General features: G+C 40.2%; 5 protein-coding genes across 8 annotated transcripts; 2 read left to right on the forward strand and 3 right to left on the reverse strand.

The window, feature by feature from the left end:
- Positions 1-169: 169 nt before the first annotated feature.
- On the forward strand, positions 170-7083 carry LOC140786145 (uncharacterized). Its single transcript, XM_073134372.1, has 2 exons — positions 170-1157; positions 6198-7083. The coding sequence occupies exon 1, from the start codon at positions 211-213 to the stop codon at positions 1144-1146; it is 936 nt and encodes a 311-aa protein (XP_072990473.1). The 5' UTR covers positions 170-210; the 3' UTR covers positions 1147-1157; positions 6198-7083.
- Positions 1153-7083, forward strand: LOC140786146 (2-oxoglutarate-dependent dioxygenase DAO-like). Of its 4 annotated transcripts, none has more exons than XR_012108564.1 (5): positions 1153-2924; positions 3030-3345; positions 3497-3710; positions 3902-4227; positions 4306-7083. XR_012108564.1 is itself a non-coding variant. In XM_073134374.1 (5 exons), the coding sequence occupies exons 1-4, from the start codon at positions 2596-2598 to the stop codon at positions 3943-3945; spliced, it is 903 nt and encodes a 300-aa protein (XP_072990475.1). In that variant the 5' UTR covers positions 1153-2595; the 3' UTR covers positions 3946-3994; positions 4092-7083. The 4 variants fall into 4 exon arrangements, 3 of the variants coding, with proteins under 3 accessions (XP_072990475.1, XP_072990474.1, XP_072990476.1); XM_073134374.1 differs by having other exon boundaries at positions 3902-3994; positions 4092-7083; XM_073134373.1 differs by having other exon boundaries at positions 3902-7083.
- On the reverse strand, positions 4168-8029 carry LOC140786144 (subtilisin-like serine-protease S). The gene is made up of 11 exons (XM_073134371.1): positions 7898-8029; positions 7719-7813; positions 7536-7633; positions 7282-7440; positions 6785-6896; positions 6133-6682; positions 5942-6036; positions 5621-5863; positions 5404-5518; positions 5109-5295; positions 4168-4869 (listed from the first exon to the last, which is right to left on the reverse strand). The coding sequence occupies exons 1-11, from the start codon at positions 7970-7972 to the stop codon at positions 4310-4312; spliced, it is 2289 nt and encodes a 762-aa protein (XP_072990472.1). The 5' UTR covers positions 7973-8029; the 3' UTR covers positions 4168-4309.
- A 1483-nt stretch (positions 8030-9512) lies between these two features.
- On the reverse strand, positions 9513-16460 carry LOC140786472 (uncharacterized). Its single transcript, XM_073134929.1, has 8 exons — positions 16200-16460; positions 13207-16080; positions 12962-13120; positions 12703-12882; positions 12424-12618; positions 11074-11172; positions 10385-10996; positions 9513-10209 (listed from the first exon to the last, which is right to left on the reverse strand). The coding sequence occupies exons 2-8, from the start codon at positions 16051-16053 to the stop codon at positions 9868-9870; spliced, it is 4434 nt and encodes a 1477-aa protein (XP_072991030.1). The 5' UTR covers positions 16054-16080; positions 16200-16460; the 3' UTR covers positions 9513-9867.
- Positions 16461-20112: 3652 nt separating this feature from the next.
- Positions 20113-21738, reverse strand: LOC140787332 (splicing factor U2af small subunit B-like). The gene is made up of 2 exons (XM_073136202.1): positions 21626-21738; positions 20113-21172 (listed from the first exon to the last, which is right to left on the reverse strand). The coding sequence occupies exon 2, from the start codon at positions 21129-21131 to the stop codon at positions 20298-20300; it is 834 nt and encodes a 277-aa protein (XP_072992303.1). The 5' UTR covers positions 21132-21172; positions 21626-21738; the 3' UTR covers positions 20113-20297.
- Between the last annotated feature and the right edge of the window lie 72 nt (positions 21739-21810).

Raw genomic sequence — 21810 nt, forward strand, 5'->3', positions numbered from 1 at the left:
GATAGGTTTTGTTAACTGGGATTGACAGTTTACTTTAGTCATAATATCATATAATTATAAAGAGTGAATTGGTAGAAAAAAATTATATAGAGAGTTAAAGTGATTAATAAGTACAAGTATATATAAAAAAGAACCTTAATTAATTAAAAAAAAGCATTTAATCCGATAAATAACTCAACGGTTCCTTTCTTTCTCTGCTTGAGCGAGAGGATGACGATGAGAGTAATGATGGGAACGGCAGGCCCACAGCCCGCCACTGCGATAAGAGAAGAGAGGGCAACCAAACAGGATCTCTGCGGCCGGCGCATCGCCTTCACCACCCCGCTAACCTACGCTGGGCGCCTCTCCCACCTCCTCCGTCTCCGCGGCGCTGCTCCCCTCTCTCTCCCCACCGTCGCTGTCGAGCCCACCCCTTCCACCCTCGCCGCCCTCCGCCCCTACCTCCTCGCTGGAACCCTAGACTCCTTCTCCGCCGTCGCTTTTACCTCCCGCAATGGCATCTCCGCCTTCTCCCTCGCCCTCCCCGACGATGACGACACCCCTCCGCCTCTCGCAGACTCCGGCGAGCCCTTCACCGTCGCCGCCCTTGGGAAGGACGCCGACCTCCTTCGCGAGGGCGACCTCCTCTCCCGCATCTGCAGGAACACTAACCGGATCAGAATCATCGTACCCGAAACTGCTTCCCCGGCGGGTTTGGTGGAGTCGCTAGGAGACGGATCAGGTCGCAGGGTGCTGTGCCCGGTCCCGAACGTCGTCGATCTCGAGGAGCCGCCGGTAGTCGCTGACTTCGTCGCGGATCTCGAGGCGGCGGGGTGGGTCGGGGTGAGGGTTCCTGCGTACGAGACTAGGTGGGCGGGCCCGAGCTGCGCGGAGGAGATGGCGAGGAGGAGGGAAACGGATGAGGAGATCGACGCGATCGTGTTCACGAGCTCGGCGGAGGTGGAGGGGTTGATGAAGGGGCTGCATGAGTTGGGGTGGGATTGGGGGACGGTAAGAAGGACGTGGCCGGAGATGGTGGTGGCGGCGCACGGGCCAGTGACGGCGAGGGGTGTAGAGAGGTTCGGGATCTGCGTCGATGTCGTGAGCGTGAGGTTCGATAGCTTCGACGGCGTGCTGGATGCTCTTGCTTCAAGGTGGAAGAATTAAATTCCGATCGGGTAAATCTTTTTTTTTTTTTCAAAATTAACTAAGAATTTCATTTCAGCATGTTTTATTTTCCTATTCCGCCCTTTATTATCAATACAAATTAATTATACAACATATAGAACAAAAATGTGATAATAACAAAAATAACCTTAGAAAATAATAATATATCCATTAAACGAATTAAAGCAATAGTCATTTGCTCCCCAACATTCAACTTTTCACCAAGAGAATATATTCTACTGGTTAAGTGTTATATATTTGTTCCTAAACTTTTCATCAAACAACTAAGAAGCAAAGGAGAAGAGAAAGAGTAAGTATGTATCTTGCTTGTAGAGGAGGAGGATAGTAATATGAGAATATCATGGGCCATGGCTTCCCCATGAAACAGTGCAATTGAAACAATTATAAACTAAGCAACCAACACAAAATAATTACATTAATGTGAAAACCAAAATCTCATATTGGAACATGAGAATTTCACCATTAGGTGGAACTCCAAAGAGGAATAGGTGCAAACTATTTATTGGCACCGACACCAGCTTTGGAACTGCTCACATATTTTATTTTATTTTTGGCTATTTTACAAGTTTGTCATTAAGTTCACCAAAATCTAATATTGTGAGATTTAAATCCAACTTGTGAGGGGATCTAACCTAACATCACTCACCCTATTATTGATAAGCTCTTTGTAGGGGTGAGAATTTGTAGGATATTATTTACCAAATTTAAAAAAAGAAGAAGAAGAAAACATTAGCGATAACAGGTTTGGTTTTCATTTCTAAATTTTAACAATTTTAGATTTAGATCGTCTTAAATTAAGATCTACGTCTCTATGAGGATATATTGATAAGCTTGAAAGATCTCATCCCGATCAATCTGTACTTCCAACAGCTATATATGGTTAGTCTGGAATAACTGTCTAAAATATAATTCGACTCAATTTATTAAAATTTACGTACCGATATATATACTATCACAAACATATACAATTAGATAGAAATTTTGTACGAAAATATTTTCACTATATACATATTATAAAATATCATCGTATCATAAAGTTTAATATGAATTGAGATAACTCTCTCTTATCTCTGTTTTCTTATTCCAGCTCTAAATTGAGATAAAAGAAAACGTGATAAATTCTATTTATTATGATAATTTTATCTCAGTCAATAAACACACATGTTTACTACTTTCAATTTTTTCAGACAAAACCCACCTTTTACCCATCTACTTACCAAACGGTTGCCTATTCCTAAATCCTAATATTACCAAGGCAACTACTGCAAGCCGAGAACTCGTGTCGGCGTGTTCGAGAGAGCACTAATTTTGTTTTTATAACCTTATTACCAAGACAACGTAGAGCTATATATATATATATTTTTTCTCTCTCTCCCTCTTTAAACGGACGAATTCGGCACCGATCAAGGAGAAGAAAGGGGAGAAGAGATGGGCGCGATCCCGGTAGTGGATGTGGCGGAGTTCACGGCGGCGGACCAGGAGAAGCTTCTGGAAGCGTGCCGTGCGATCGGCTGCTTTCGTGTGGTCAACCACGGCATCCCGCCACCGCTGCAGGCGGAGATGAAGGCCGCCGTCCGATCCCTCTTCGACCTCCCCGCCGACGTCAAGCGACGGAACGCTGACGCCATCCCGGGCAGCGGCTACGTGGCGCCCACCGCCAAGAATCCGCTCTACGAGGCGTTTGGCCTCTACGATGCCTCCTCGCCTACCGACGTCGACGCCTTCTGCTCCCGCCTCGACCTCCCGCCCCACCTTAGGTATTATCTCCCTTCCTCCCCTTTTCTAGGGACATTTATTTGGGCCTAGAGTTTCATTCCACCAGTGATCGAATTGGCTAGAAACGTTTATTTCCTTCATTTCAGGGAAACGATCAAATCGTATGCTTGTAAGCTCCATGAGCTAGTATTAAACATCACAAGCAAGATAACAGAGAGCATTGGTGTGGATAGCTATTCATTCAGTGAATGGCCTTGCCAATTTAGGCTGAACAAATACAACTTCACGGAGGAAACGGTTGGTTCCACAGGTGTGCAGATCCACACAGATAACAATTTCCTAACCGTGCTTCAGGAAGATGACTGCGTTGGTGGGCTCGAGGTGATGGACTCCACCGGCGCATTCCTACCTGTCGATCCTGTTCCAGGAACCCTTCTTGTCAATCTCGGCGACGTCACAAAGGTAGGTCGTTACTTCCATCTTTCTACTGGCCATTCCCTTCTAGGTGCAAATTTTAAGTTTCACTTTTGATATATCGACCCTGTTATCTATCATGCTAGATATGAATTATGACTCAGAAAACATACCCATCTAATGAGAAATTGGTTTGCAGGTGTGGAGCAATGGATTACTGCATAATGTGAAGCACCGCGTGCAATGCAAGCAGGCAGTGACAAGGATCTCAATTGCGTTATTCCTGCTCGCCCCAAGGGATGACATAGTGGAGACGCCCGCTGCACTTGTAGATCCTAAGCACCCACGCCTCTACCGGACTTTCTCCTACGACGAGTACCGAAAGCTGCGACTGTCGTCTGGATTGCGTGCCGGTGAAGCCCTCTCCTTTATGGCTGCATGACAACCTCCTATTACTTTGGCTTATATAGTGCACATTACTTATGAATTTGTGATAATAAAGCTGGGGGCTGTTGGACTGGAGGATCACATTATGAAATGTCTGGATCTCTATTTACTTATGAATGAGAAGTGATTAATCTTTATAGGCTTTGTTTCTCTGCAGTTCTTTTATCGAATTATTGGCTGGAAAAGAAGATCCGGTGTTGATCAATTTAGTTACCAGTTGCTCAACTTAGTGTGGCAGGGAAAAGTAGAGGTAATTAACTGGTTGATGATATACAGAATTTTTTAGTCACATGCAACAAATGGATGGATAACATACTGGGGTTTCATTTTATGCTTTAATTTTCTAGTGAAACCAAAAGGTGACTTGGAGATATGCTGAATGAAGTTATGAATCCCTGTTTATACTGCTCTGCTCCCAGAGAATAAGACAATTTTGATCTACCACATTTTGCAACGTTAGCAACATACATGACTGCTTTCCAGGTAGAACATTGTATAATTCTTTGTACTAGCTGTGCAGAGGTACAGCAGTTTAAGACAACTGTTCTCATATTGAATCAGTTCATCACAACAAACCCATGATGGAGGATGATAACCTGACAACCAGAGGGCTGGTGACATGATATCTTTTAGATACCCAAGATAGTGATCCAAATGAGTAGTCCTTGAAAGGGACAGTGGCCCTAAAATGCACTATGAAGCTCCTCTTCTGACCATAGTTTCTGAAAGCAAGAACTTTAGGAACCACTGTTACATTAATGCCCCTCGGCGCAGACACTAAAGCGCGATAAACTGAATTGGCTCTTCCAACACTTGTCACTGTTCTATTGACCGAGTAGCTAATCTTGAGATCTGGTACTGTAATTGAGGGATAATTGAGGCCAGAAGCTGTTGGTTGAGAAGTAGAACATATGCTGTTATCCCCGGTTATCGTGCGTAATGACTTGTCACTGTAGCCAATTGAGCAAAGGAAAGCCTTGTAATCGGTGGCCTGTGCATCATATACCAGACCAGGATCAAGGATTCTTGAAGGGTCTGGGAAGCCCGAACCATAATCAAATGGGTTTGCTGTCCTTCCTTTGGGGTCTGCTGTTATGGGATTGCCATTCTTATCCAATACATTTGCTGTTCAAGGAGAATGTAGCAGTATAATTCAAAGTTAGACAAGGATATTTGGTTAGTAATATGGTAAGAAGTATAAATTTTTGCTTTGGTTATGTGAAAACTTCATCAACTAGTCAGGAAATGATCTGCGAGTGGTTCAGTATTTCTCGAGTACAGCCAAGTACTCCAAATAGTGATGATCTCTGAAGAGTCTTGATTATAGCAGTCAAAAAAAAAAAATTGCAGCATTTATATACAACCTGTTGTCATTATGGCAGATTTTATTGCTGAAGGAGACCATAAGGGGTGTACTGCTTTGATCAAAGAAACCAGTCCTGTTACATGGGGGCAGGACATCGATGTTCCAGAGAGAATGTTGTAGTTCATTTTCTTCACTGCAGGAGACCAGGCTGCTAAGATGTTTAGTCCTGGAGCCATGATGTCAGGCTATGACAAAGATATAACCAAATTAGTCCATGAAACGAAACATTAATTACTCCTTGTTATATATTTTTGATTCACAAGTAAAACTTGCTGCTAGATATGCCTACAGACCTTCAGGATCTCTGGTGTCAATGAATTGGGACCTTTGGAAGAGAACGCTGCCACTCGAGGAGCTTGTCGTGATCCAAGTATTGTCTTTGTGGGCAAAATAAGGGATCTTGGATACCTACATTTAGTATTTAACCACAACCATATCTTACACAAATGTAATTACAATACTGAATAATTTCAGTGGAATATTAGAAGCAGCTCAGTGAGAATGCCTAACCTTGTGTGATTTACATAAGATAGAATTCTTCTACCAACTGCTCTTCCAAAAGTAACTGCAGGGATTACAAAAGGAACTGCGACGTCGCTCTCTACTTCGTCTATCAGGATCATACCTACACCTGTAGCTTTCTTCACCACTATGCTTTTCTCTAGCCTTGATTCAGAAGGACTACCAGAATGGTGACAAATAATAATCTTCCCTCTAGCCTTTGTTTTGTTCAAGGATCCTTCCAAGCAGAAACTGTAGAGGAAAGAATCATGTAAATGCAAGAGTAGCTTCTTTCAATCAATCACTCATTCCTAAGTAACTGCTTTTCACCTTGACTGGTATGGAGTAAAGTAATGCCCACTGGCTTCAGAAGCTGACATTATCCTTGCTGATGTTTTCATTTTGTAAGTGTTCAAGCTCTCACCCTAATCATACCAATGAATTCTTCAGGAAGTTTTGAAGTACAAGTTTGCGCTTATAGACAAAACAAAGAAGAGCACCAGGACTAACAGTTTAATTACCATTATTCTCCTTCCATCTCCAAGTATGATGTCTGAAGTGAATTCTCTATCTGTTGAACTGGCAGCTACAGTAAGCAGCCACGGCGCAAGATTTGTCACTGTGCTTCTAGCTCCAGAATTTCCAGCAGAAGAGACTACCAGTATACCATGTCTAACAGCATGGAAAGAACCAACTGAGATTGCATCGCTAAAGTAATCTCCCTGAGGAGAATTGGGACCTAAAGATATAGATATTATGTCAACTCCATCTCTGATTGCGTCGTCGAATGCTGCAAGTATGTCTGCGTCATAGCAACCGGAGTCCCAACAAGTCTTGTAGACTGCTATCCTAGCCAGGGATGCACCTCCACGAGCTCCGCCAGCCGCCAAGCCATGATAATTCATGTTATTCACAAATCTACCAGCAGCTATGGAGGCTGTATGACTCCCATGGCCAGAGCTATCCCTAGCAGACTTGAACTTGATACTCTTATCTGAATTACTGATAAGAAGGCTGCTTTCTTCTTCTGCTTCATATCCGTGGAGATAGTACCTTGCTCCAATTACTTTTCTGAAGGAGAAGGCAGAGAAAATTGAGAAGAGTGGACAGAAAGCTCTTAAAGGAAAAAGCACACAAGTGGCTAATGAGGTGGGGGAAGCACAAGATATATACTTGTTGCATGAGGTCTTTGTGAAGGACTCTCCTGCTTGGCATTGTCCTTTCCATCTTAAAGGCACTGGTGGCATCCCCTCATCACTGAAACTTGGTGATTCTGGCCATATTCCTGAAAGAACATAAACAGATTTTTATGTAGCATATCTGACTCTGGATCAGCGTTCAATTCACCGAAAGATACTACATAATGCATAAAACAAAGCATTGTACATTTGTACTGGAAGGACAATGGAGAACACTAGAGTAGTACTATAAGAATGTTACGAAGAAGTTCAGATCGACAAGCAGAGTTCAAATCGGATTGCCTTCAACTTGGTAAAACATTATATCAATGTACTCTCGAATGAGCAGATAAGGTGAAATTAGTGCATCCGAGTCTAAAATAGAACGCAACTCAAGTTAACTCTATTAACATAGGGACAGAAGTTTCTGATATATACCAAGTCACTGAAGCCTAAAGACTGGATCTAAAGGGCCATAAAAGATCAACTTACCTGTGTCGATGAATCCTATAATGACGTTCTCTTGATTCTTTGTAGAGAATCCTGGAATTTCCATTGCCTCATCAGTAGCAAGGCCCATAAAATCCCAAGAATGAGTAGTGTGCAGGTTATGCTTCAGATTCGGAAATACTGAAACCACACCAGGCATCTCTACAAAAACCATTAGGAAATTAACCAAATTAGTACAACCATAGAAATATTTTTAAGTTTGAGAACAAAGTTCAGATCAAGAACAAGCCTATCACCAGCCATCTGTGAGGCTTGCTCTTTGCTCAACTTTGCTGCGAAACCTTTGAAGCTTTTACTGTAACTATAGACATGCGAAGCCCGTGCTTTCTCTGCACTGTTAGGTCCAATATTTGTATCAAAAACGATTGAAACATAATAAAAAAAAAAGTAAAATAAAATCTCATAACATAAAAGCCAACCTTCCTCCATGAACAGCAGTGAGCATTTGGTGAGTTCGGCTCAAATACTTATCTGGGCTATTACTGCCTTTGTTTCCCATGTAAACTACGTAGACCTGGGAGGATTAAACATAGATGATCACTTCCAAATAAACCAACTGAAATAAGTAAAAGATCAAGTACCAATCTGAGTAACTGACCTTAGAAGGACAACATAATTTTATCTCTGCAAGTACGATGAAGAGGAGCAGATGTAGCATTCGGCACATGGTCATCTCCAAGTACAATAAAATTTGAGAGAGGAGGAGAGGTTACTAGGATTTAAATGAGAAGTTATGGAATAGTTTTAATTTATAAAGTTTCCCTGTGGAACTACCAACCGACCGTAAGGCCCATCATGGGAATCTAAAACCAAAATTCTGGAGGTGGCAGTTAGTATTAAAAAGTGCACTGAGAAAGGAAAAGAAATTGCAGCAAAGACTCATGCTAAATTTAAAGATGTGATCTCTTTATCACTTTCTCTTTTGCTAATTAATCTTTGAAATGATGTACGAAAGAGGGATGCATATGCTATACTCCTTATTTGAAATTTGAATTGTTACTCAGGATTAGGACTCAGATATTAAGCATGACCTTGATAGCTTTATCATAAGATTGGCAAGTCTGCTGATTTTTTATTATATATATATATATATATCTATATATATATACCAAAGGAAGTGAGGTTTGATCCAAGATGAGGTAGATGGCGCATGCTGTAGGTCCTGTGGGAGACATTCTTCGAAATTCTACAATAATTAATTCCCTCGACTCGTTTGAGACCATGACAATCTTGTGTCAGGATACATAATTTATACAAGAACTGCACTACATTCCTTGCTCGGAAAAGTTAATATAATATTTACTAAAGTTTAGGTCTAGGATCTACCTTTGCCTGTGGGAGTTCTCTTTGCTTTCACTTTGAAGTGGAGAAAGAGTGTGTACTCTTACCTCATTTTATTTATCTGTTCTCCATGGTGGGTAAATTCAACTCTATCGCGGTAGCTCAGTGGACATTGAGTTAAATATTTAGTAAAATTTTTATTAGAATTTATATGTGCAGTATCTAAACTTATTTGTGGCCTCTTTATCTAAAGTATGTTATAGATAGCCGCTTGTGAAAAGGAAACGCCTTGCTATAAATCAAGCCTAAAGACCGGTCCATATGTAGTATATTATGATGGTCACTTTGAGATGATGTTGTCTCCTACTCAGAGGAAAAAAAAAGGGAAAAAGAACAATGATTTAACTAAGACTTAGAAGGCAAGCTAAGAATGGATTAAAACGGTGGAGGGAAATGTAATAGAAATTAATTTTCTTAACAAAATTCATAGTTATCAAGACTGATATCAAGCTAAGGTAGAACCATCTATCTGGCAAACTTGAACCCTTAACATTTCAAGTGATCTGCAGTGAAGGATTTGATGCAAACAAAAGCAGATACATGCACAGATGCTCTCGATGTTTGGAAGTTTTGACAAGCCAATCCAGAAGAAAACTAATGGAGGTAATGCAATTGGGTAAGCACCAAGCATTAATTTGGATTTGGTCTTAAGAAAATGTTTATTTGCAAGACATGGAATCTAAAATGAAATCTTTGGACAAGATGAAACTTTATCAACTGCGGCCTGTAAATTCAGTTTCAATACATAATAAAAAAAGCAAATCTACAATCATCAATGAACCACCCAACTGATTGCCAATGGACAATTGCAATAATCCAGAGTGACAGAAAATATTACTGATTCAAGTCAATCATTGGGGGAAGAACAGACAGGAACAATATCATATTATCGCTACTATTATTGATTTCTCCATTGCATCGATAAAATTTATGTCCACACTTGAAAGGTATAAATTTTCTCCACAGCACCAGTTGAGAATGTAAAGAGCATATGGGATAAACACCAATGATCCAATAAAAAACCTAAGGAGTTGTGCATAAAAGATGGGCTGTTAATTATCTCTCAGTAACAGCCACTCTAAACTCTATAGGCTTAAGTTAACATATATATATATATATAGATGGATAGACAGATATGGAGGTGTATATATAGAGGGAGAGAGAGAGAGAGAGAGACAGAGAGAGAGAGAGAGAGAGAGAGAGAGAGAGAGAGCCTTGTGAATATGACTAAATTCCAAAGTGTGTACGATTGAAACTGAGAGATGAAAAGTTGCTGCTGACGAGGAATAAAGCTAGCACCAATAGGATTGACAAAACCACCCACATCCACGGACGTATCTTCCTCTTACCCCTGTTGCGCAGGGGCAAAGGAACAGGTTGTGTCCAATAGTGCTGCTTCATTGCCCCCCCTCGCCTTGATGGCCTCTTTGAACTTGTTCCTACTGAAACATCAAAATCTGGAGCAATTTCAGGTGCACTACTGTCAGTAGGAGCACTGTCACTCTCATCGCCTCCATTTAATGAGTCTACTATGGCTGCAGCTTTCTTTTTCTCCTTTTTAGCTCTCTTCTGCATGTTTCATATAAACTTTGTTTAGTGAAATGTTTGAGGTCCATATGAAATATATGATATTCAAGCTGTTAATCATTTTCAAGAAAAAAAAAAGAGGGTTCCACTATAGTAGATACAACAACAATTTATAATTTTCATCTTCCCAATGATAGTTAATAAGCAAAACATTTACCTTATCCCTGAGTTCAGCTTCCTTCCGTGCTTTATATTCAGCCCTTTCCTGGGCCTTTTCAGCCTTTTTCTTCTTCCTCTCTTCAGCCTCCTTAGCTTTGGCCCTCTGCTCCAACCGGCACTGTTCCTTCTCAGCTGCAGACTTCTCTCTCAGTTCCTCTTCCCTCCTCACCAACTCTTCTGCTTTCCTAACTGTCTGCTCCTTGTCATTAGTTTCCTCTTTCCCTGTTTCGTCTATCTCCTCTCTATAAGGAACTTTGACTGTGATTGTTTCTTTTAAAGTAGAATTAGCAGATTTTCTGGATTTGGCAGGCTGACTAGTTTGTGCTGCTTGTAAGATGGGAAATATATCCTTATCTGCACGTGGTGCCAGTGTACTAACAATTTCTGGTTTTACTTCTGAAGCTACAGTGCTTATGTGTGGGTTGACAACTGACAGTGGCAAGGGACTGAATAACTTTCTATTGCTATTTAGTACGGGTGGGTCCTCATCTGGACCAAGTGATCTTCCATCCAATGTCCCGAATCTTCTCAATGTGCTATTCTTGTTAGACTCAATGTATTGTTTGCGGAACTCCTCATCTTTGTTCCATATCTCCAACATTCTCTCCACCTGTAAGATGAGAAAAATGTTAAGAGACTGATACATCGCTGTTGACCTTGTGCACTCAAAGCAAAGCATGCATTCACCTGTCTATTGCAATGCAACCAAAGTCCCTTTCTGTTCCCTGAAGATATAAAATTTGCTGCCGTATCCTGGTCATCCTTGTACCTGAAAAAATACTTGCTCTGCAACAAACAAAATAGACGAATTATACTTGGCCATGATAAAATGCAGGACATCACACAGTCCTTTTCATTAGAAATTATAATTATCATATAGCATTTTGAAGAAAACACCAGACCCTGCATTATTTACAGAAGCAAGCCCTCATGCAGTTGAATCTAAGGTAAACCAGTTGAAAAAAATAACTTGGGTACCAAAAACTCATGACAGACAGACTTACCATTTTTATTTCAGTTTCAAAGAAATAGACATTTCAAAGGGGATATTTGGGCTTTGAAACGTGGAAATGGTGTTACTTACTATACACTACAATTAAGTCCATGGAAACTATGGAAAATCTATGACCATATATTAACTCTCAAAAATGAGTTTGTAAAATTATTCATGGAGTACAATAAAAACCTAAAAAGTTTACATGTGTGTAATTGATTTAACTATTTACAATTTAGAAAAAGAAAGATATAGCAAAAATCATGGATGGTTGTGCCATGTCATGGCCCATACTGCGGCACTTGCCATTTGTGCCGCAAGAGAGGGAGAGAAAAAGAGGAGGGTGACAAGTAGCGTTTCATTGTCGTCACCGCTGCCGCTGGCTATCGTGATTGGCGACCTCGGGCACATGGGTGATGGAGAGCGGCAGCAACGACGACGACAAATAGTCTTTAGTAAAACACTATTAGGAAGGGTGCCGTGCAGCACTTTTGTGCCACGTGCCATTATGCCGCCGGCACAACAAGTGCTGATCGGCATGGTCATCGTTGGCAGAAATATCATCCTAATCCTAATGGATAAGAATATATATATAAAGTAACAAAGTATGTTCCTTGGTTTAAAGTCTCAGATGCTTATGCATACAAAAGAATGAACAGTATAGACTAGAGAGAGAGAGAGAGAGTTGCAAAGAATGTCAATGTCATCCTGTTTTTCATAGTACCACTTTCAAGCCTAATGAGGGATATAATAGTCACTGAGATCACAAAAAAACCGGAAGAGATCAGGAAGAAATCTTTAAAGAATATCTGACACTACATTTAATGAACTGTAAGAAATATCTCAATTAGTGAATATCCATCAGATTCATGTCTGTTACCAGGTAGCAGGAAGAGAAACCAAAAGACAGTAGGAAGTAGCTGATCCAGCTGATCAAGCTACTGTTCTGGTCTCCAATGAGAGGACGCGAGAAGAAAAAGTAGCACATCTTGACTCTTGAGAAGAAGCATATAAATTGTAAGAATGAGAAGATAATCACCTACCCTTTTGATTGACTCATTTTTCAAATTACGCCAATGAACATATGCCTCTTGGCGAACCTCATGAGCAGATTTAAATTGTTCCTGTAGATCTCTACGGATTTTTTGTTCATCACTGTAGTCCTTCTGAGCTACATTTGTCTTTTCTTCAGCACGTGTTAGCTTGCTTCCAAGGATATCCAATTCTTTCTTTAAAGTCTGGACTCAATAAAATGAAGTATAAATTACAAGAAAAAGAATATTAAATCAAAAGTGAATTTGAGAAATTCAGTTGAGACATACCCTGAGGCGTTCATAAATCTGGTCTTTTTGGTCAAAAGCCTCCTCAATTTTTTCTTTTGAACCCATAGTTGTAGATAGCTGCTTACGCCGGGCTTTCAATTCTTTGATCTCCTGAATATACAGCTTTTCTTGCTTTAGAGACAAGGTTTCATGTTGTAGGCTGCGCTCCTTCATGACAATCTAAATGGATGCAAGTGAAATTTGTTAAAATAAAACAGAACCAGTATACTGCTGCTCTTGAAGGATAGAGAATTTTCACCATTTCATCGATTTCTTTAATTGAGGTTGCTTTGTTCAATTTGTTAATTATTGACTGGATGGAACTTAAATCTTGCCGCTTGGCATTATAAGTAGCTCTTGTAGCTCTTTCATCCGCTTTTGCAGCTTCTAAATTCTTCCGATAATCAGCACAAGCTACCTAATGTATATAAGATTCTCAAAGATGAGCTAAAAATTAACAAATCTGAATATCCAAAAAAAGAAACAAAATCTGAAAATATCTACCTGTTCCTTTTGAATTGCAACTTGAAGGGAATCCCTGCTCTGCGTCTTCTCATCCAATTGTAATTGAGCATATTGTATGGATGCCCAGAGGTCATCATTGCTGAATCTAGGAACTTTAATAATATAACATGGCTGCCTTCTCCAGAATTGTGCACCTACCATGTCTTCATCCAAATTTGAGGCATTGGGATAACCGGATATGGCATGTACATCATCAATTGCTTCAGCTTCCTGATGCAGGAGTTGTTCTTCGTCATCATCCTTATTTATAGGCTCATCGCATTCTATAGCAGCAACTGTAAATTTACCAAACTGCAGAAAACCATTATGAACCATCGAATCCAAATTGACTGCAGGAATGTTATGAAAAACGTAGCCTATGTTGGTTTCAACATTGTTCTCACAATCTGAAATTTCCCTTTCAGTATCACTATTAGCACCAACACAAGCAGTTTCAACAGTTGGAGTGCATCCAAACTCGACTTCAACAGAATTTCTAATAGATGCACTTACAATATCTGAATTTACATCTTCACACGGCTCACCGGCAGTATAGGGAGCTTCAGAGTCAGTTTGCAAAGGACCTTCACTGCACCCAGTGCAGTTATTGCTAAATTCTAGGACTTTCATGTCATCAATGTTCTCGGTCACTTCTTTGATCAGTTCCTCTTGGCTGATTTGAGATGCATTCAAGCTGCTGGAAATTTCTGATGGACCAATACTAACACTGTTTCCTAGTTGCAAATCCTTGACATGGTCAACTGATTTATTTACTTCCGCAGTTTCCATGGAATGGCTATGGCTTATAGCTTCCTTAGCAGTGCAGATGGAGCTGGGTCCATAACCATGAGAAGATTCAGTGTCCTCTCCTGCATCTTGATGGTTTCTTATTCTTAATTCTAAAACAGTCGCATACTCATCAGAACATCTGTCTGGGGTGGCATCATTAGCTACATCTATAAACATCGACTCCTCCTGACTAACTGTAAGAGCTTCAGATTGTGGAGACTCTAAACCTGCAAGTTCAGGCTCCTGCATTTCCACTACTTCAGAAGCTGTCTGTAAATGTGCTTGGTCAACAGTCTCTGCAACTTCAGTGTCAGACTCCTGTTGCGACTCAACTTCAACACATGAATCTAATCCTCCTTGGTCTCCTACCTTTGTTTCCAATGTGTTTGGTTCATGTTTATGAATTGCTACTCGTACTGATTCTTCATGCTTTTCCGGCTTTGCAGACATGGTGCTTGTATCTGGTTTCCCCTCAACTACAATTTCTCGTCCCACAACAGATGAATCTGATCCGTCCTGCTTTCCGATCTCTGTTGCTAGTGTGCATGGTTCATGTTTCTCTTTTATATCAAAAGCTCCTGGTTCTGATTCTTTTTCCTTTTCCAGGTTTGCAAATAAGTTGCAGGGTTCCGGTTTCCCCTCAACCAAAATTTCTCCTCCTATAACAGATGAATTTAATCCTCCCGGTTCTGCAATCTCTGTTTCCAGTGTGCATGGCTCATGTTTCTCTTCTATATGAACAGCTTCTGGTTCTGATTCTTCGTGCTTTTCCAGGTTTGCAAATAAGGTGCAGGATTCTGGTTTCCCCTCAACCACAATTGCTCCTCCTACAACAGATGAATCTAATTCTTCCTGTTCTCTGGTCTCTGTTTCCAGCGTGCATGGTTCATGTTTCCCTTCTATATGAACAGCTCCTTTGTGCTTTTCTGGGTTTGCCAATAAGATGCATGATTCTGGTTTCCCCTCAACCACAATTGCTCTTCCTACAACAGGTGAATCTAATCCTCCCTGATCTCCTGTCTCTGCTTGCAATGTTTGTGGCTCATGTTTCTCTTCTATATGAACAGCTACTGATGCTGATTTTTCATGCTTTTTCAACTCTGCAGATATGGTGCAGGGTTCTGGTTTTCCCTTGGCCACAATTTCTTGTTCTATGCCAGCTTGATCAACAATCTTTTCAAAAGCAGTAAAGTTCTCCTGCTGAACTGGTTCTGGTCCTGGTCCATGGCCAGTCTCTGAGGGCATATTATCCCCCCACCTGTCTTCTACTTCATCAGCTGATTTCGTTTCCACTTGGTGATCAACCACAGACTCTGGCTCTTGAATGACTTTAACAATTGACTCTACTTCCATTTCATGGTCAGTCTCCTTCTCCGGATTCTCCTTCTTCCCTTCTACTTCAACAGCAAACTTGGTGTCAGCCTCCTTGTTTTCTCCCAAATCGACAATTGAGTCTGGTTTGATTCTTTTGCCATCCACACAATCTGTAGTGCCTGCCGCGCCATTCTCATCCAAATTCCCTTTCACCTCTTCATGACACTCCTCTTTCATCTCCTCAGATTGTTTCTCCAACAATTCTCTGTTCTTTGCACCCTCCTCATAATTTTTCTCACTTTCTTCCACTACAGTACCCTTATCTGATCCCAGCTTTTCCTCCACCACACTGGCAGTGGTTTCTCCAAAGTGATTCTCTGAATTCTCACCATCACCTTCCACATGCACTGGCCCGTTCGCTGAGTCATGTTCCAACCCCACCTCTACTACGTTCCTTTGGGTTGCGACATGATCTCTGACCACCACCTCCCCACTAATGGAACCTACATTGGACTTCTGCACACCGTTCTCTTCGAGAGAGGAAGCAATTATCTCACCATTCACATGCAGATCAAGATCTTTCTCGGGGATATCACCGGAATCACAGGTAACGATCACGAAGGAACCACCAACTCTATCCCCGTCGTTCTCACCCCTCTCTTTACTCGCCGTTACATCGACTTTTTCGAGATCTCCCTTCCCATCGACTTCCACGCCATTATACGCACTCGCATGGGCCGTCATTGCTTCCGAATAGATTAAATAACAACCCTAATAACCAAAATCCCACATTTAATCTAACATATGCCGTAATTCAAACCATCACAGATCCAAAGAACAAGTAGATCAACAAAACAACGAAGATCTTTAAATATCAGAGGAAAACTTACAATTCACCACAAGTTCACCTTCGGCGTTGCCTCGGATCTCCCGCCACCGACGGAGTCCTCGCCGGATTTCGCGAGTTCCGAGTCGGATCCGCCGCAACAACCGTGATCTCCTCCTCCTCCTCCTCCTCCTCCTCTCTAATTCTTCCCGAGGAATTCGGAGTTTGGAAAGAAAGAAGAACGATCTCAAGTTTTAAATCGGGAATGGAGGAGAGCTATTGGAAAGAACTGTTCCTTTCCTTCTTCTAATTTCCACATACCTATAATTATGACGTTAATATTCCCTATTTTAACAGTAAAACCGAATATAAAATTAGTTAAAAGATAATGTAAATTAGTTAATTTTTATTATTCAAGAGCTCACATAATCCACATTAGATTAGATAAGACAGGAGGTGAATTTAATTATTAAATAAAAGTATAATATAATATATTCAATGGATGAAGGCATCTATTATAAGATTCCTCGGTTTAATCACACGCACATAAGATGGATTAGTCCATCTCCAAGAGCCTAACTAACAGAATCATACATACATACTTTTACCAAATTAATAGTTAATTTATCATTAATTAAGAGGATATTCTTCTCACATGGCAATTGGTGGTCCCATTAATCATCACAAATAGCGCGTGCAACAATGTCTATGATGCCAACCATATGAAAATGATGGATATGAAAGTGACCAACAATTTAAAAGGCTTGATAATATATAAATATATATTGCTTTTTAGAATAGTTTGTTTATTTATTATTTTTAAAAGTGCCTCAGGGCTAGTTTGGTAAAAAAAGAATAGGATATCCAAAATGGGCCCGCCACTTACTCGGAGGGACAAAGGAATCGCGGATAAGCCTTCTAGAAATTGTGAGGTTGACGTCCTGTCTAACAAATCTTTTTCCACTTTTTTTGGGAAAGATAGTCAGAAATTGCGGGCATTGTTGGTCCACCACTTTATAGTTCACATAGTTCATGATGCAAGACATTGGAGGTATATATATATATATATATTAATGAATGCATTCTCGAGAGTTATGCTGCTACTCTTACTTACGTCATGACAGCGTCGGACAGGAGACAACTTCTTGATGCCATAAGCTAAAAAGAAAAGGGGAAAAAAATAATATTAAGAAACGAGGGTATTTTAGTTATATATATATAGATATACTAAATATAATATCATAAGCAATTACGATATTTTCGAAGAAAATTTGGTGGCAATTATGTAAAAAACATGAAGGCCAGTATAGGATTTTTTTTTTAAGGATAGATTTATACATATATCTTAAATATATTCACGTTTTTTTAATTTTAATAAATATAATAATTATTTATGTAAGAAGTTATGTTTAGTTATAAAATTGTGAATAAGTATGTTAACTATAATAAAAAAAAATTTGGTTAGAAAATTTGTATACCTGTGATATATTTTTATTCATAACTTGCTACATGGCTTATCTTATATAATATTTAATTAAATTATATATAAGTAAATATTTAGTTATAAAATATATTTATAATAGACATAATTTGTGAATAAGAATTATTTATACATGTATTAAAATTTTCTTAGCGGGTTTCTTTGAGCCCCAAAAAAGAGTTCTCTGGCCCAGTAAAGATTTGATTTTTGCCATGTAATTAAAAAATTTAATCATCTTGTGCAAGCTTTACCAGTTCACAGTGACTTTAATCATGATTGGCAAATTAAGGAACTTAGCGTTGATGTCATTTGCCGGCAAAACCTCCGGTATTTGTGGCGATTGGTCGGTTTGGCGGTGATTAAACATTGCTTAAATCTCTATTAAACTCATCTAAGAAATTAATGTTAATTAGCAAAAGGTCACCAGTATAGAAGAAAACAACATAAAAGACAATTAGAGTAGTTAATTTCTTTTAGTCTTCTTTATTCTCCATCGACAAAGTTATCTATCTGTTGCTTTACATAATAACCATGTATATTTTAATCTGGATCTTATCTTGGGAGTCTATTTAAATTGGAAGCTCATCGTCCTGTCTCACCGACGATATGTACGTAGGTTTAATTTACCAAACTTCTCGTGTTAGGTTGTTCTTTTCTATTGTAACCATTGCAATGGTGTCTAGACTTTTTATTTATTTTAATTTCTTTGGAGGGATAAATTATTAAACTCTAAATTTTCGTTGAGTGAGTAAAATCACCGAACAACTTAAAATTTTAAAGTAGTTGATAAGTTATCATAATATTATAACAAAGGTTCTCTGAGTTCCGAATCTTATTGAAATCATCTATTGGTTCAAGCCAAAGTGCACTTCTTGCGTCTGAGTGAGAAAAGGAAGATTTTCCTGGCAGAATTTAGTCCTTGGGAAACATCTAAACCACATAATTGTTTCTTTTTGTTTAGTTTAGTATTCACATGTATGTTAAATATTTGGTTGGACTTACACACTCTTGAATAACTTTTTTAAAATAAATTCCTGATGACCTACTTTGATGTCCTGCATTTGTATTTTTTTTTCCTCTTATCCCTTATTATCTTCTTATATCTAATCACCGACTGAGAAATGATATCTAGAAAGGACAACCGAGCTTAACTTCTACTTTTGTTTCTTAATGCCTTCTTATAACATAATTATAGTAAGCTAATCCTATCATGACACACTCATAAGGGCGGTTTAACTTATTCATCTTCTAAATAGTTTCAAAGAATTCTGTACTCCTTCCCAGTTATATATATGAAGACCCAAAAGAGTAGATAGCTACAGGCCTACAGCGTGGAACTCCGAGAAGTTGAATGGATGAGAAGAGCTACACCAGACAAGGACGAAGGTGGTGCAGGGTTAGAGGTTTTAGGATGTCTTCTAATGGCATCTCTGCTATTAGACTAAGACATAAGCTGCTTAGTTTCTTCGGCCAATGCCTACATTTGCTAGGGAGAAGCTCGAATGGAAGTAGTGGTAGAAGTAGGAGGAGCTCAGTAGTTTCTCAGAGGCGACAAGGAGGCCAACCTGAATGTAACTTAAGATATTATGAAAGATCGAATTCCTTCTACAAAGAGGCGATCGACGAATGCCTGGAGTTCATCAAGCGATCGTCGGTGACGGTGGACGACATGGTGGCAGTTGATGGTGACTGAGAGATTTTTGATGTAATGCTTGTAGAGTTGTAATATGTGAATACTGTATGGTTTGCATGGTTCAAAGCATGGAGCTCATAATTCTCTTCAGTGATCCTGTGACAAACAGCCACACCTGCAACTCCAGGAAAACGGATCCTGCTGAACTATTCTTGAGTTGCTAAATTCTCTTTAGCACAATTTTAAGTTATAGAAGCTCCTAATCATTAAGTCATAGACATCAAAGAGACTCAGATATTTCCAACATTTGGCAGGAGAAAACCCCCACAAAACTGATTGCACGATATGGCATCAGGAAATAATAGAAAGCTTTTTCATTATAGCTTTTCACCAAAAAACAATTATTGCAGTACGCATAACTGAATATATATCTTTCTCTTTTCTTTTCTGTAGTAAAGAAACTTAAACCACATCAGCTTCAAGTTTTAAAGAAAAGAAGAGAGGAAAACGAACCACCACCAATGATATCCAGCAAACTACTATACTAATGAACACAACTGCATAATAGCTGGTGCCTAATTATTTGGTTAGCTTGAATTAGGAAAACTTCAACACTACCTGCAGGATGGAAGTTCATGATTAAACTAAATGTCCTGCCAATCACCAGCTTAACTGAGACTTTTTCAGGGCATTCAACTGCCTTCAAGCTATTCAATCAGCGATTCTGAAGGACAGTAAAAACAACTATACATCAAAAGGAAACAGGGAACTACTAGAAAGTGACATAAATAAATCATAACATGTCAACAAAGACATTAATCTACAAGAAATATACTGGAAGGAACTACAGATAGTTAGAGCAAATGAACATAAACCAACATATGTTATCATGCAATACAGTGCAAAAAGTTCCAAGATGTCATCCGTACAATGCAAAAGAGATAATATCAGATGTTCCAAAATAAGAATTTGAAATGAGCTCTTTACCAAAACCATCTTCGAAGAAACAGTAAATATGGAAATTGTAAAAAAGCAACCCTGAATCAAAATCATGGCTGCCTCTCCTCTCTTTCTCGATTCCACTGCTCTATCCTAGCCCTCCGCTCCTCGCTACCTTCCCTTACAGGGCTCCTTGCCCTTCTGGGGCTCCCATGACTCCTCCTACCTCCATCCCCATCGTATCTTCCATGCTTGTCTCCACTCCTCCGCCCACTCCCGCGATAGTCCCCACGGCCACGACTATTTCCATGATCACGATGTTCCCTCCGATGATGAGGGCTCAGGCTGCGACTCCTACTCCGGCTTCCCCGGGACCTCTGGTACCGCCCAAACAGCTTCTTCCTCAACTCCCTACCAATCTGCTTCACATGCATGAAGTTGCAATAACCACCACGATTACAGCTATCCTCCTCAAACTGCCGGCATGTGGCCTCCCGGAAATCAGTGACCGGAGAAAAATCCACAATTATTGGCTGGCCTGAGTAGAACCTGCCCTGAAGAGCCCTAACTGCGGCAGCAGCCTGATCCTCCTCCCTGAACTGGACATAGACATTCCCTATCATGTGGTCAGCAAGGTTGTCGCAGACATTGAGGGTTTCAATCTCACCAAATTTGCTGAGCTCCTCGAAGATATCCTCATAAAAATCCTCAAAGTGTTCCTGGATCTTGCGGGGCTCAATCGACTGGCCCTGGGCATCAACACCTGGGGTGATCATGTCTGGGCGGTGATACATGTTGGAGAGGAGAAGAGTTGGGGATATCGTTGGACGATTATGGAGCCGGGAGCATCGGTCTCCATGGCGGCATGCACCAATCTTGAAGTAGAACGGGCAGTTGACTCTGTCCTTCTCAGTGCCAAAGATTGAAGCCAAGTGCTCTGCCATGAGTGTTCCGCAGCAAATGTGACCTCACAACCTCCAGAAACCTAAATGGTCGGGAAAATGATGTTAGAACCTTCCTACCATTCCAAAATCCAAATATTTTTACTGGGTTAGTACTGGAAAAGGGACTATTCCGTGAAAGCGGAGCCGTCAAAGAATAAATAACATCCAAAAAGGTAACCTCGAAGCTTTCTCGATACTAATGCATTTTGAGAGAATGGATCTAGCTCGCTACCTTCCGGAAAACCCTAATATCGAGCTATTTTCCACTAAACCTAATCCACAAACCGTGTTAAAATAGAGAAGAAAACCACCAGAGATTACTTGGTAGAATTGAAATGATCACAAATCTAGCTTGCACAAGATTAGGTTTTGCACATCTATCGACCAAACATTAATAATTACACCTAATAGAGTAGAGATTTCAGAAGAAGAAAAATAGAACAAAGAAGCAGCAAAAACCAAGAGAAAGAGGGCTAGGGTTTGAAAGGACTTACCTTGTTCACTCGTAGGCGCCGAAGAAAGAGGAATTGGGGCTCCTCGTCGCCCAGAGTCGAAAAGGGTGTCGCTTTTCCCTATTACAACATCGGACGGAGTCGGAGGAATGAAGATATCCGACCCAATAAGGAGCTACAAACTTGAACCCGAAACCGCATTACCGGGACCGTATAGTCTATAGCCC

This window comes from Typha latifolia, chromosome 4 (genome assembly GCF_019914945.1).
Source record: "Typha latifolia isolate L0001 chromosome 4, TyphaL0001v2, whole genome shotgun sequence".
Taxonomy (NCBI): Eukaryota; Viridiplantae; Streptophyta; class Magnoliopsida; order Poales; family Typhaceae; genus Typha; species Typha latifolia.

Excerpts from the sequence above, each read along its gene's own strand:
- LOC140786145 (XM_073134372.1), top strand. The coding sequence starts at position 211 with ATGACGATGAGAGTAATGATGGGAACGGCAGGCCCACAGCCCGCCACT.
- LOC140786146 (XM_073134373.1), top strand. The coding sequence starts at position 2,596 with ATGGGCGCGATCCCGGTAGTGGATGTGGCGGAGTTCACGGCGGCGGAC. Across the intron at positions 3,346-3,496 it reads ATCTCGGCGACGTCACAAAG|GTGTGGAGCAATGGATTACT; the intron begins GTAGGTCGTTAC and ends ATTGGTTTGCAG. Across the intron at positions 3,711-3,901 it reads GTCGTCTGGATTGCGTGCCG|TTCTTTTATCGAATTATTGG; the intron begins GTGAAGCCCTCT and ends GTTTCTCTGCAG.
- LOC140786144 (XM_073134371.1), bottom strand. The coding sequence starts at position 7,972 with ATGACCATGTGCCGAATGCTACATCTGCTCCTCTTCATCGTACTTGCA. Across the intron at positions 6,897-7,281 it reads TATAGGATTCATCGACACAG|GAATATGGCCAGAATCACCA; the intron begins GTAAGTTGATCT and ends ATGTTCTTTCAG. Across the intron at positions 6,683-6,784 it reads ACAAAGACCTCATGCAACAA|AAAAGTAATTGGAGCAAGGT; the intron begins GTATATATCTTG and ends CTTCTCCTTCAG.
- LOC140786472 (XM_073134929.1), bottom strand. The coding sequence starts at position 16,053 with ATGACGGCCCATGCGAGTGCGTATAATGGCGTGGAAGTCGATGGGAAG. Across the intron at positions 12,619-12,702 it reads AGATTTATGAACGCCTCAGG|ACTTTAAAGAAAGAATTGGA; the intron begins GTATGTCTCAAC and ends TATTGAGTCCAG. Across the intron at positions 10,210-10,384 it reads AAGCTGAACTCAGGGATAAG|AAGAGAGCTAAAAAGGAGAA; the intron begins GTAAATGTTTTG and ends TGAAACATGCAG.
- LOC140787332 (XM_073136202.1), bottom strand. The coding sequence starts at position 21,131 with ATGGCAGAGCACTTGGCTTCAATCTTTGGCACTGAGAAGGACAGAGTC.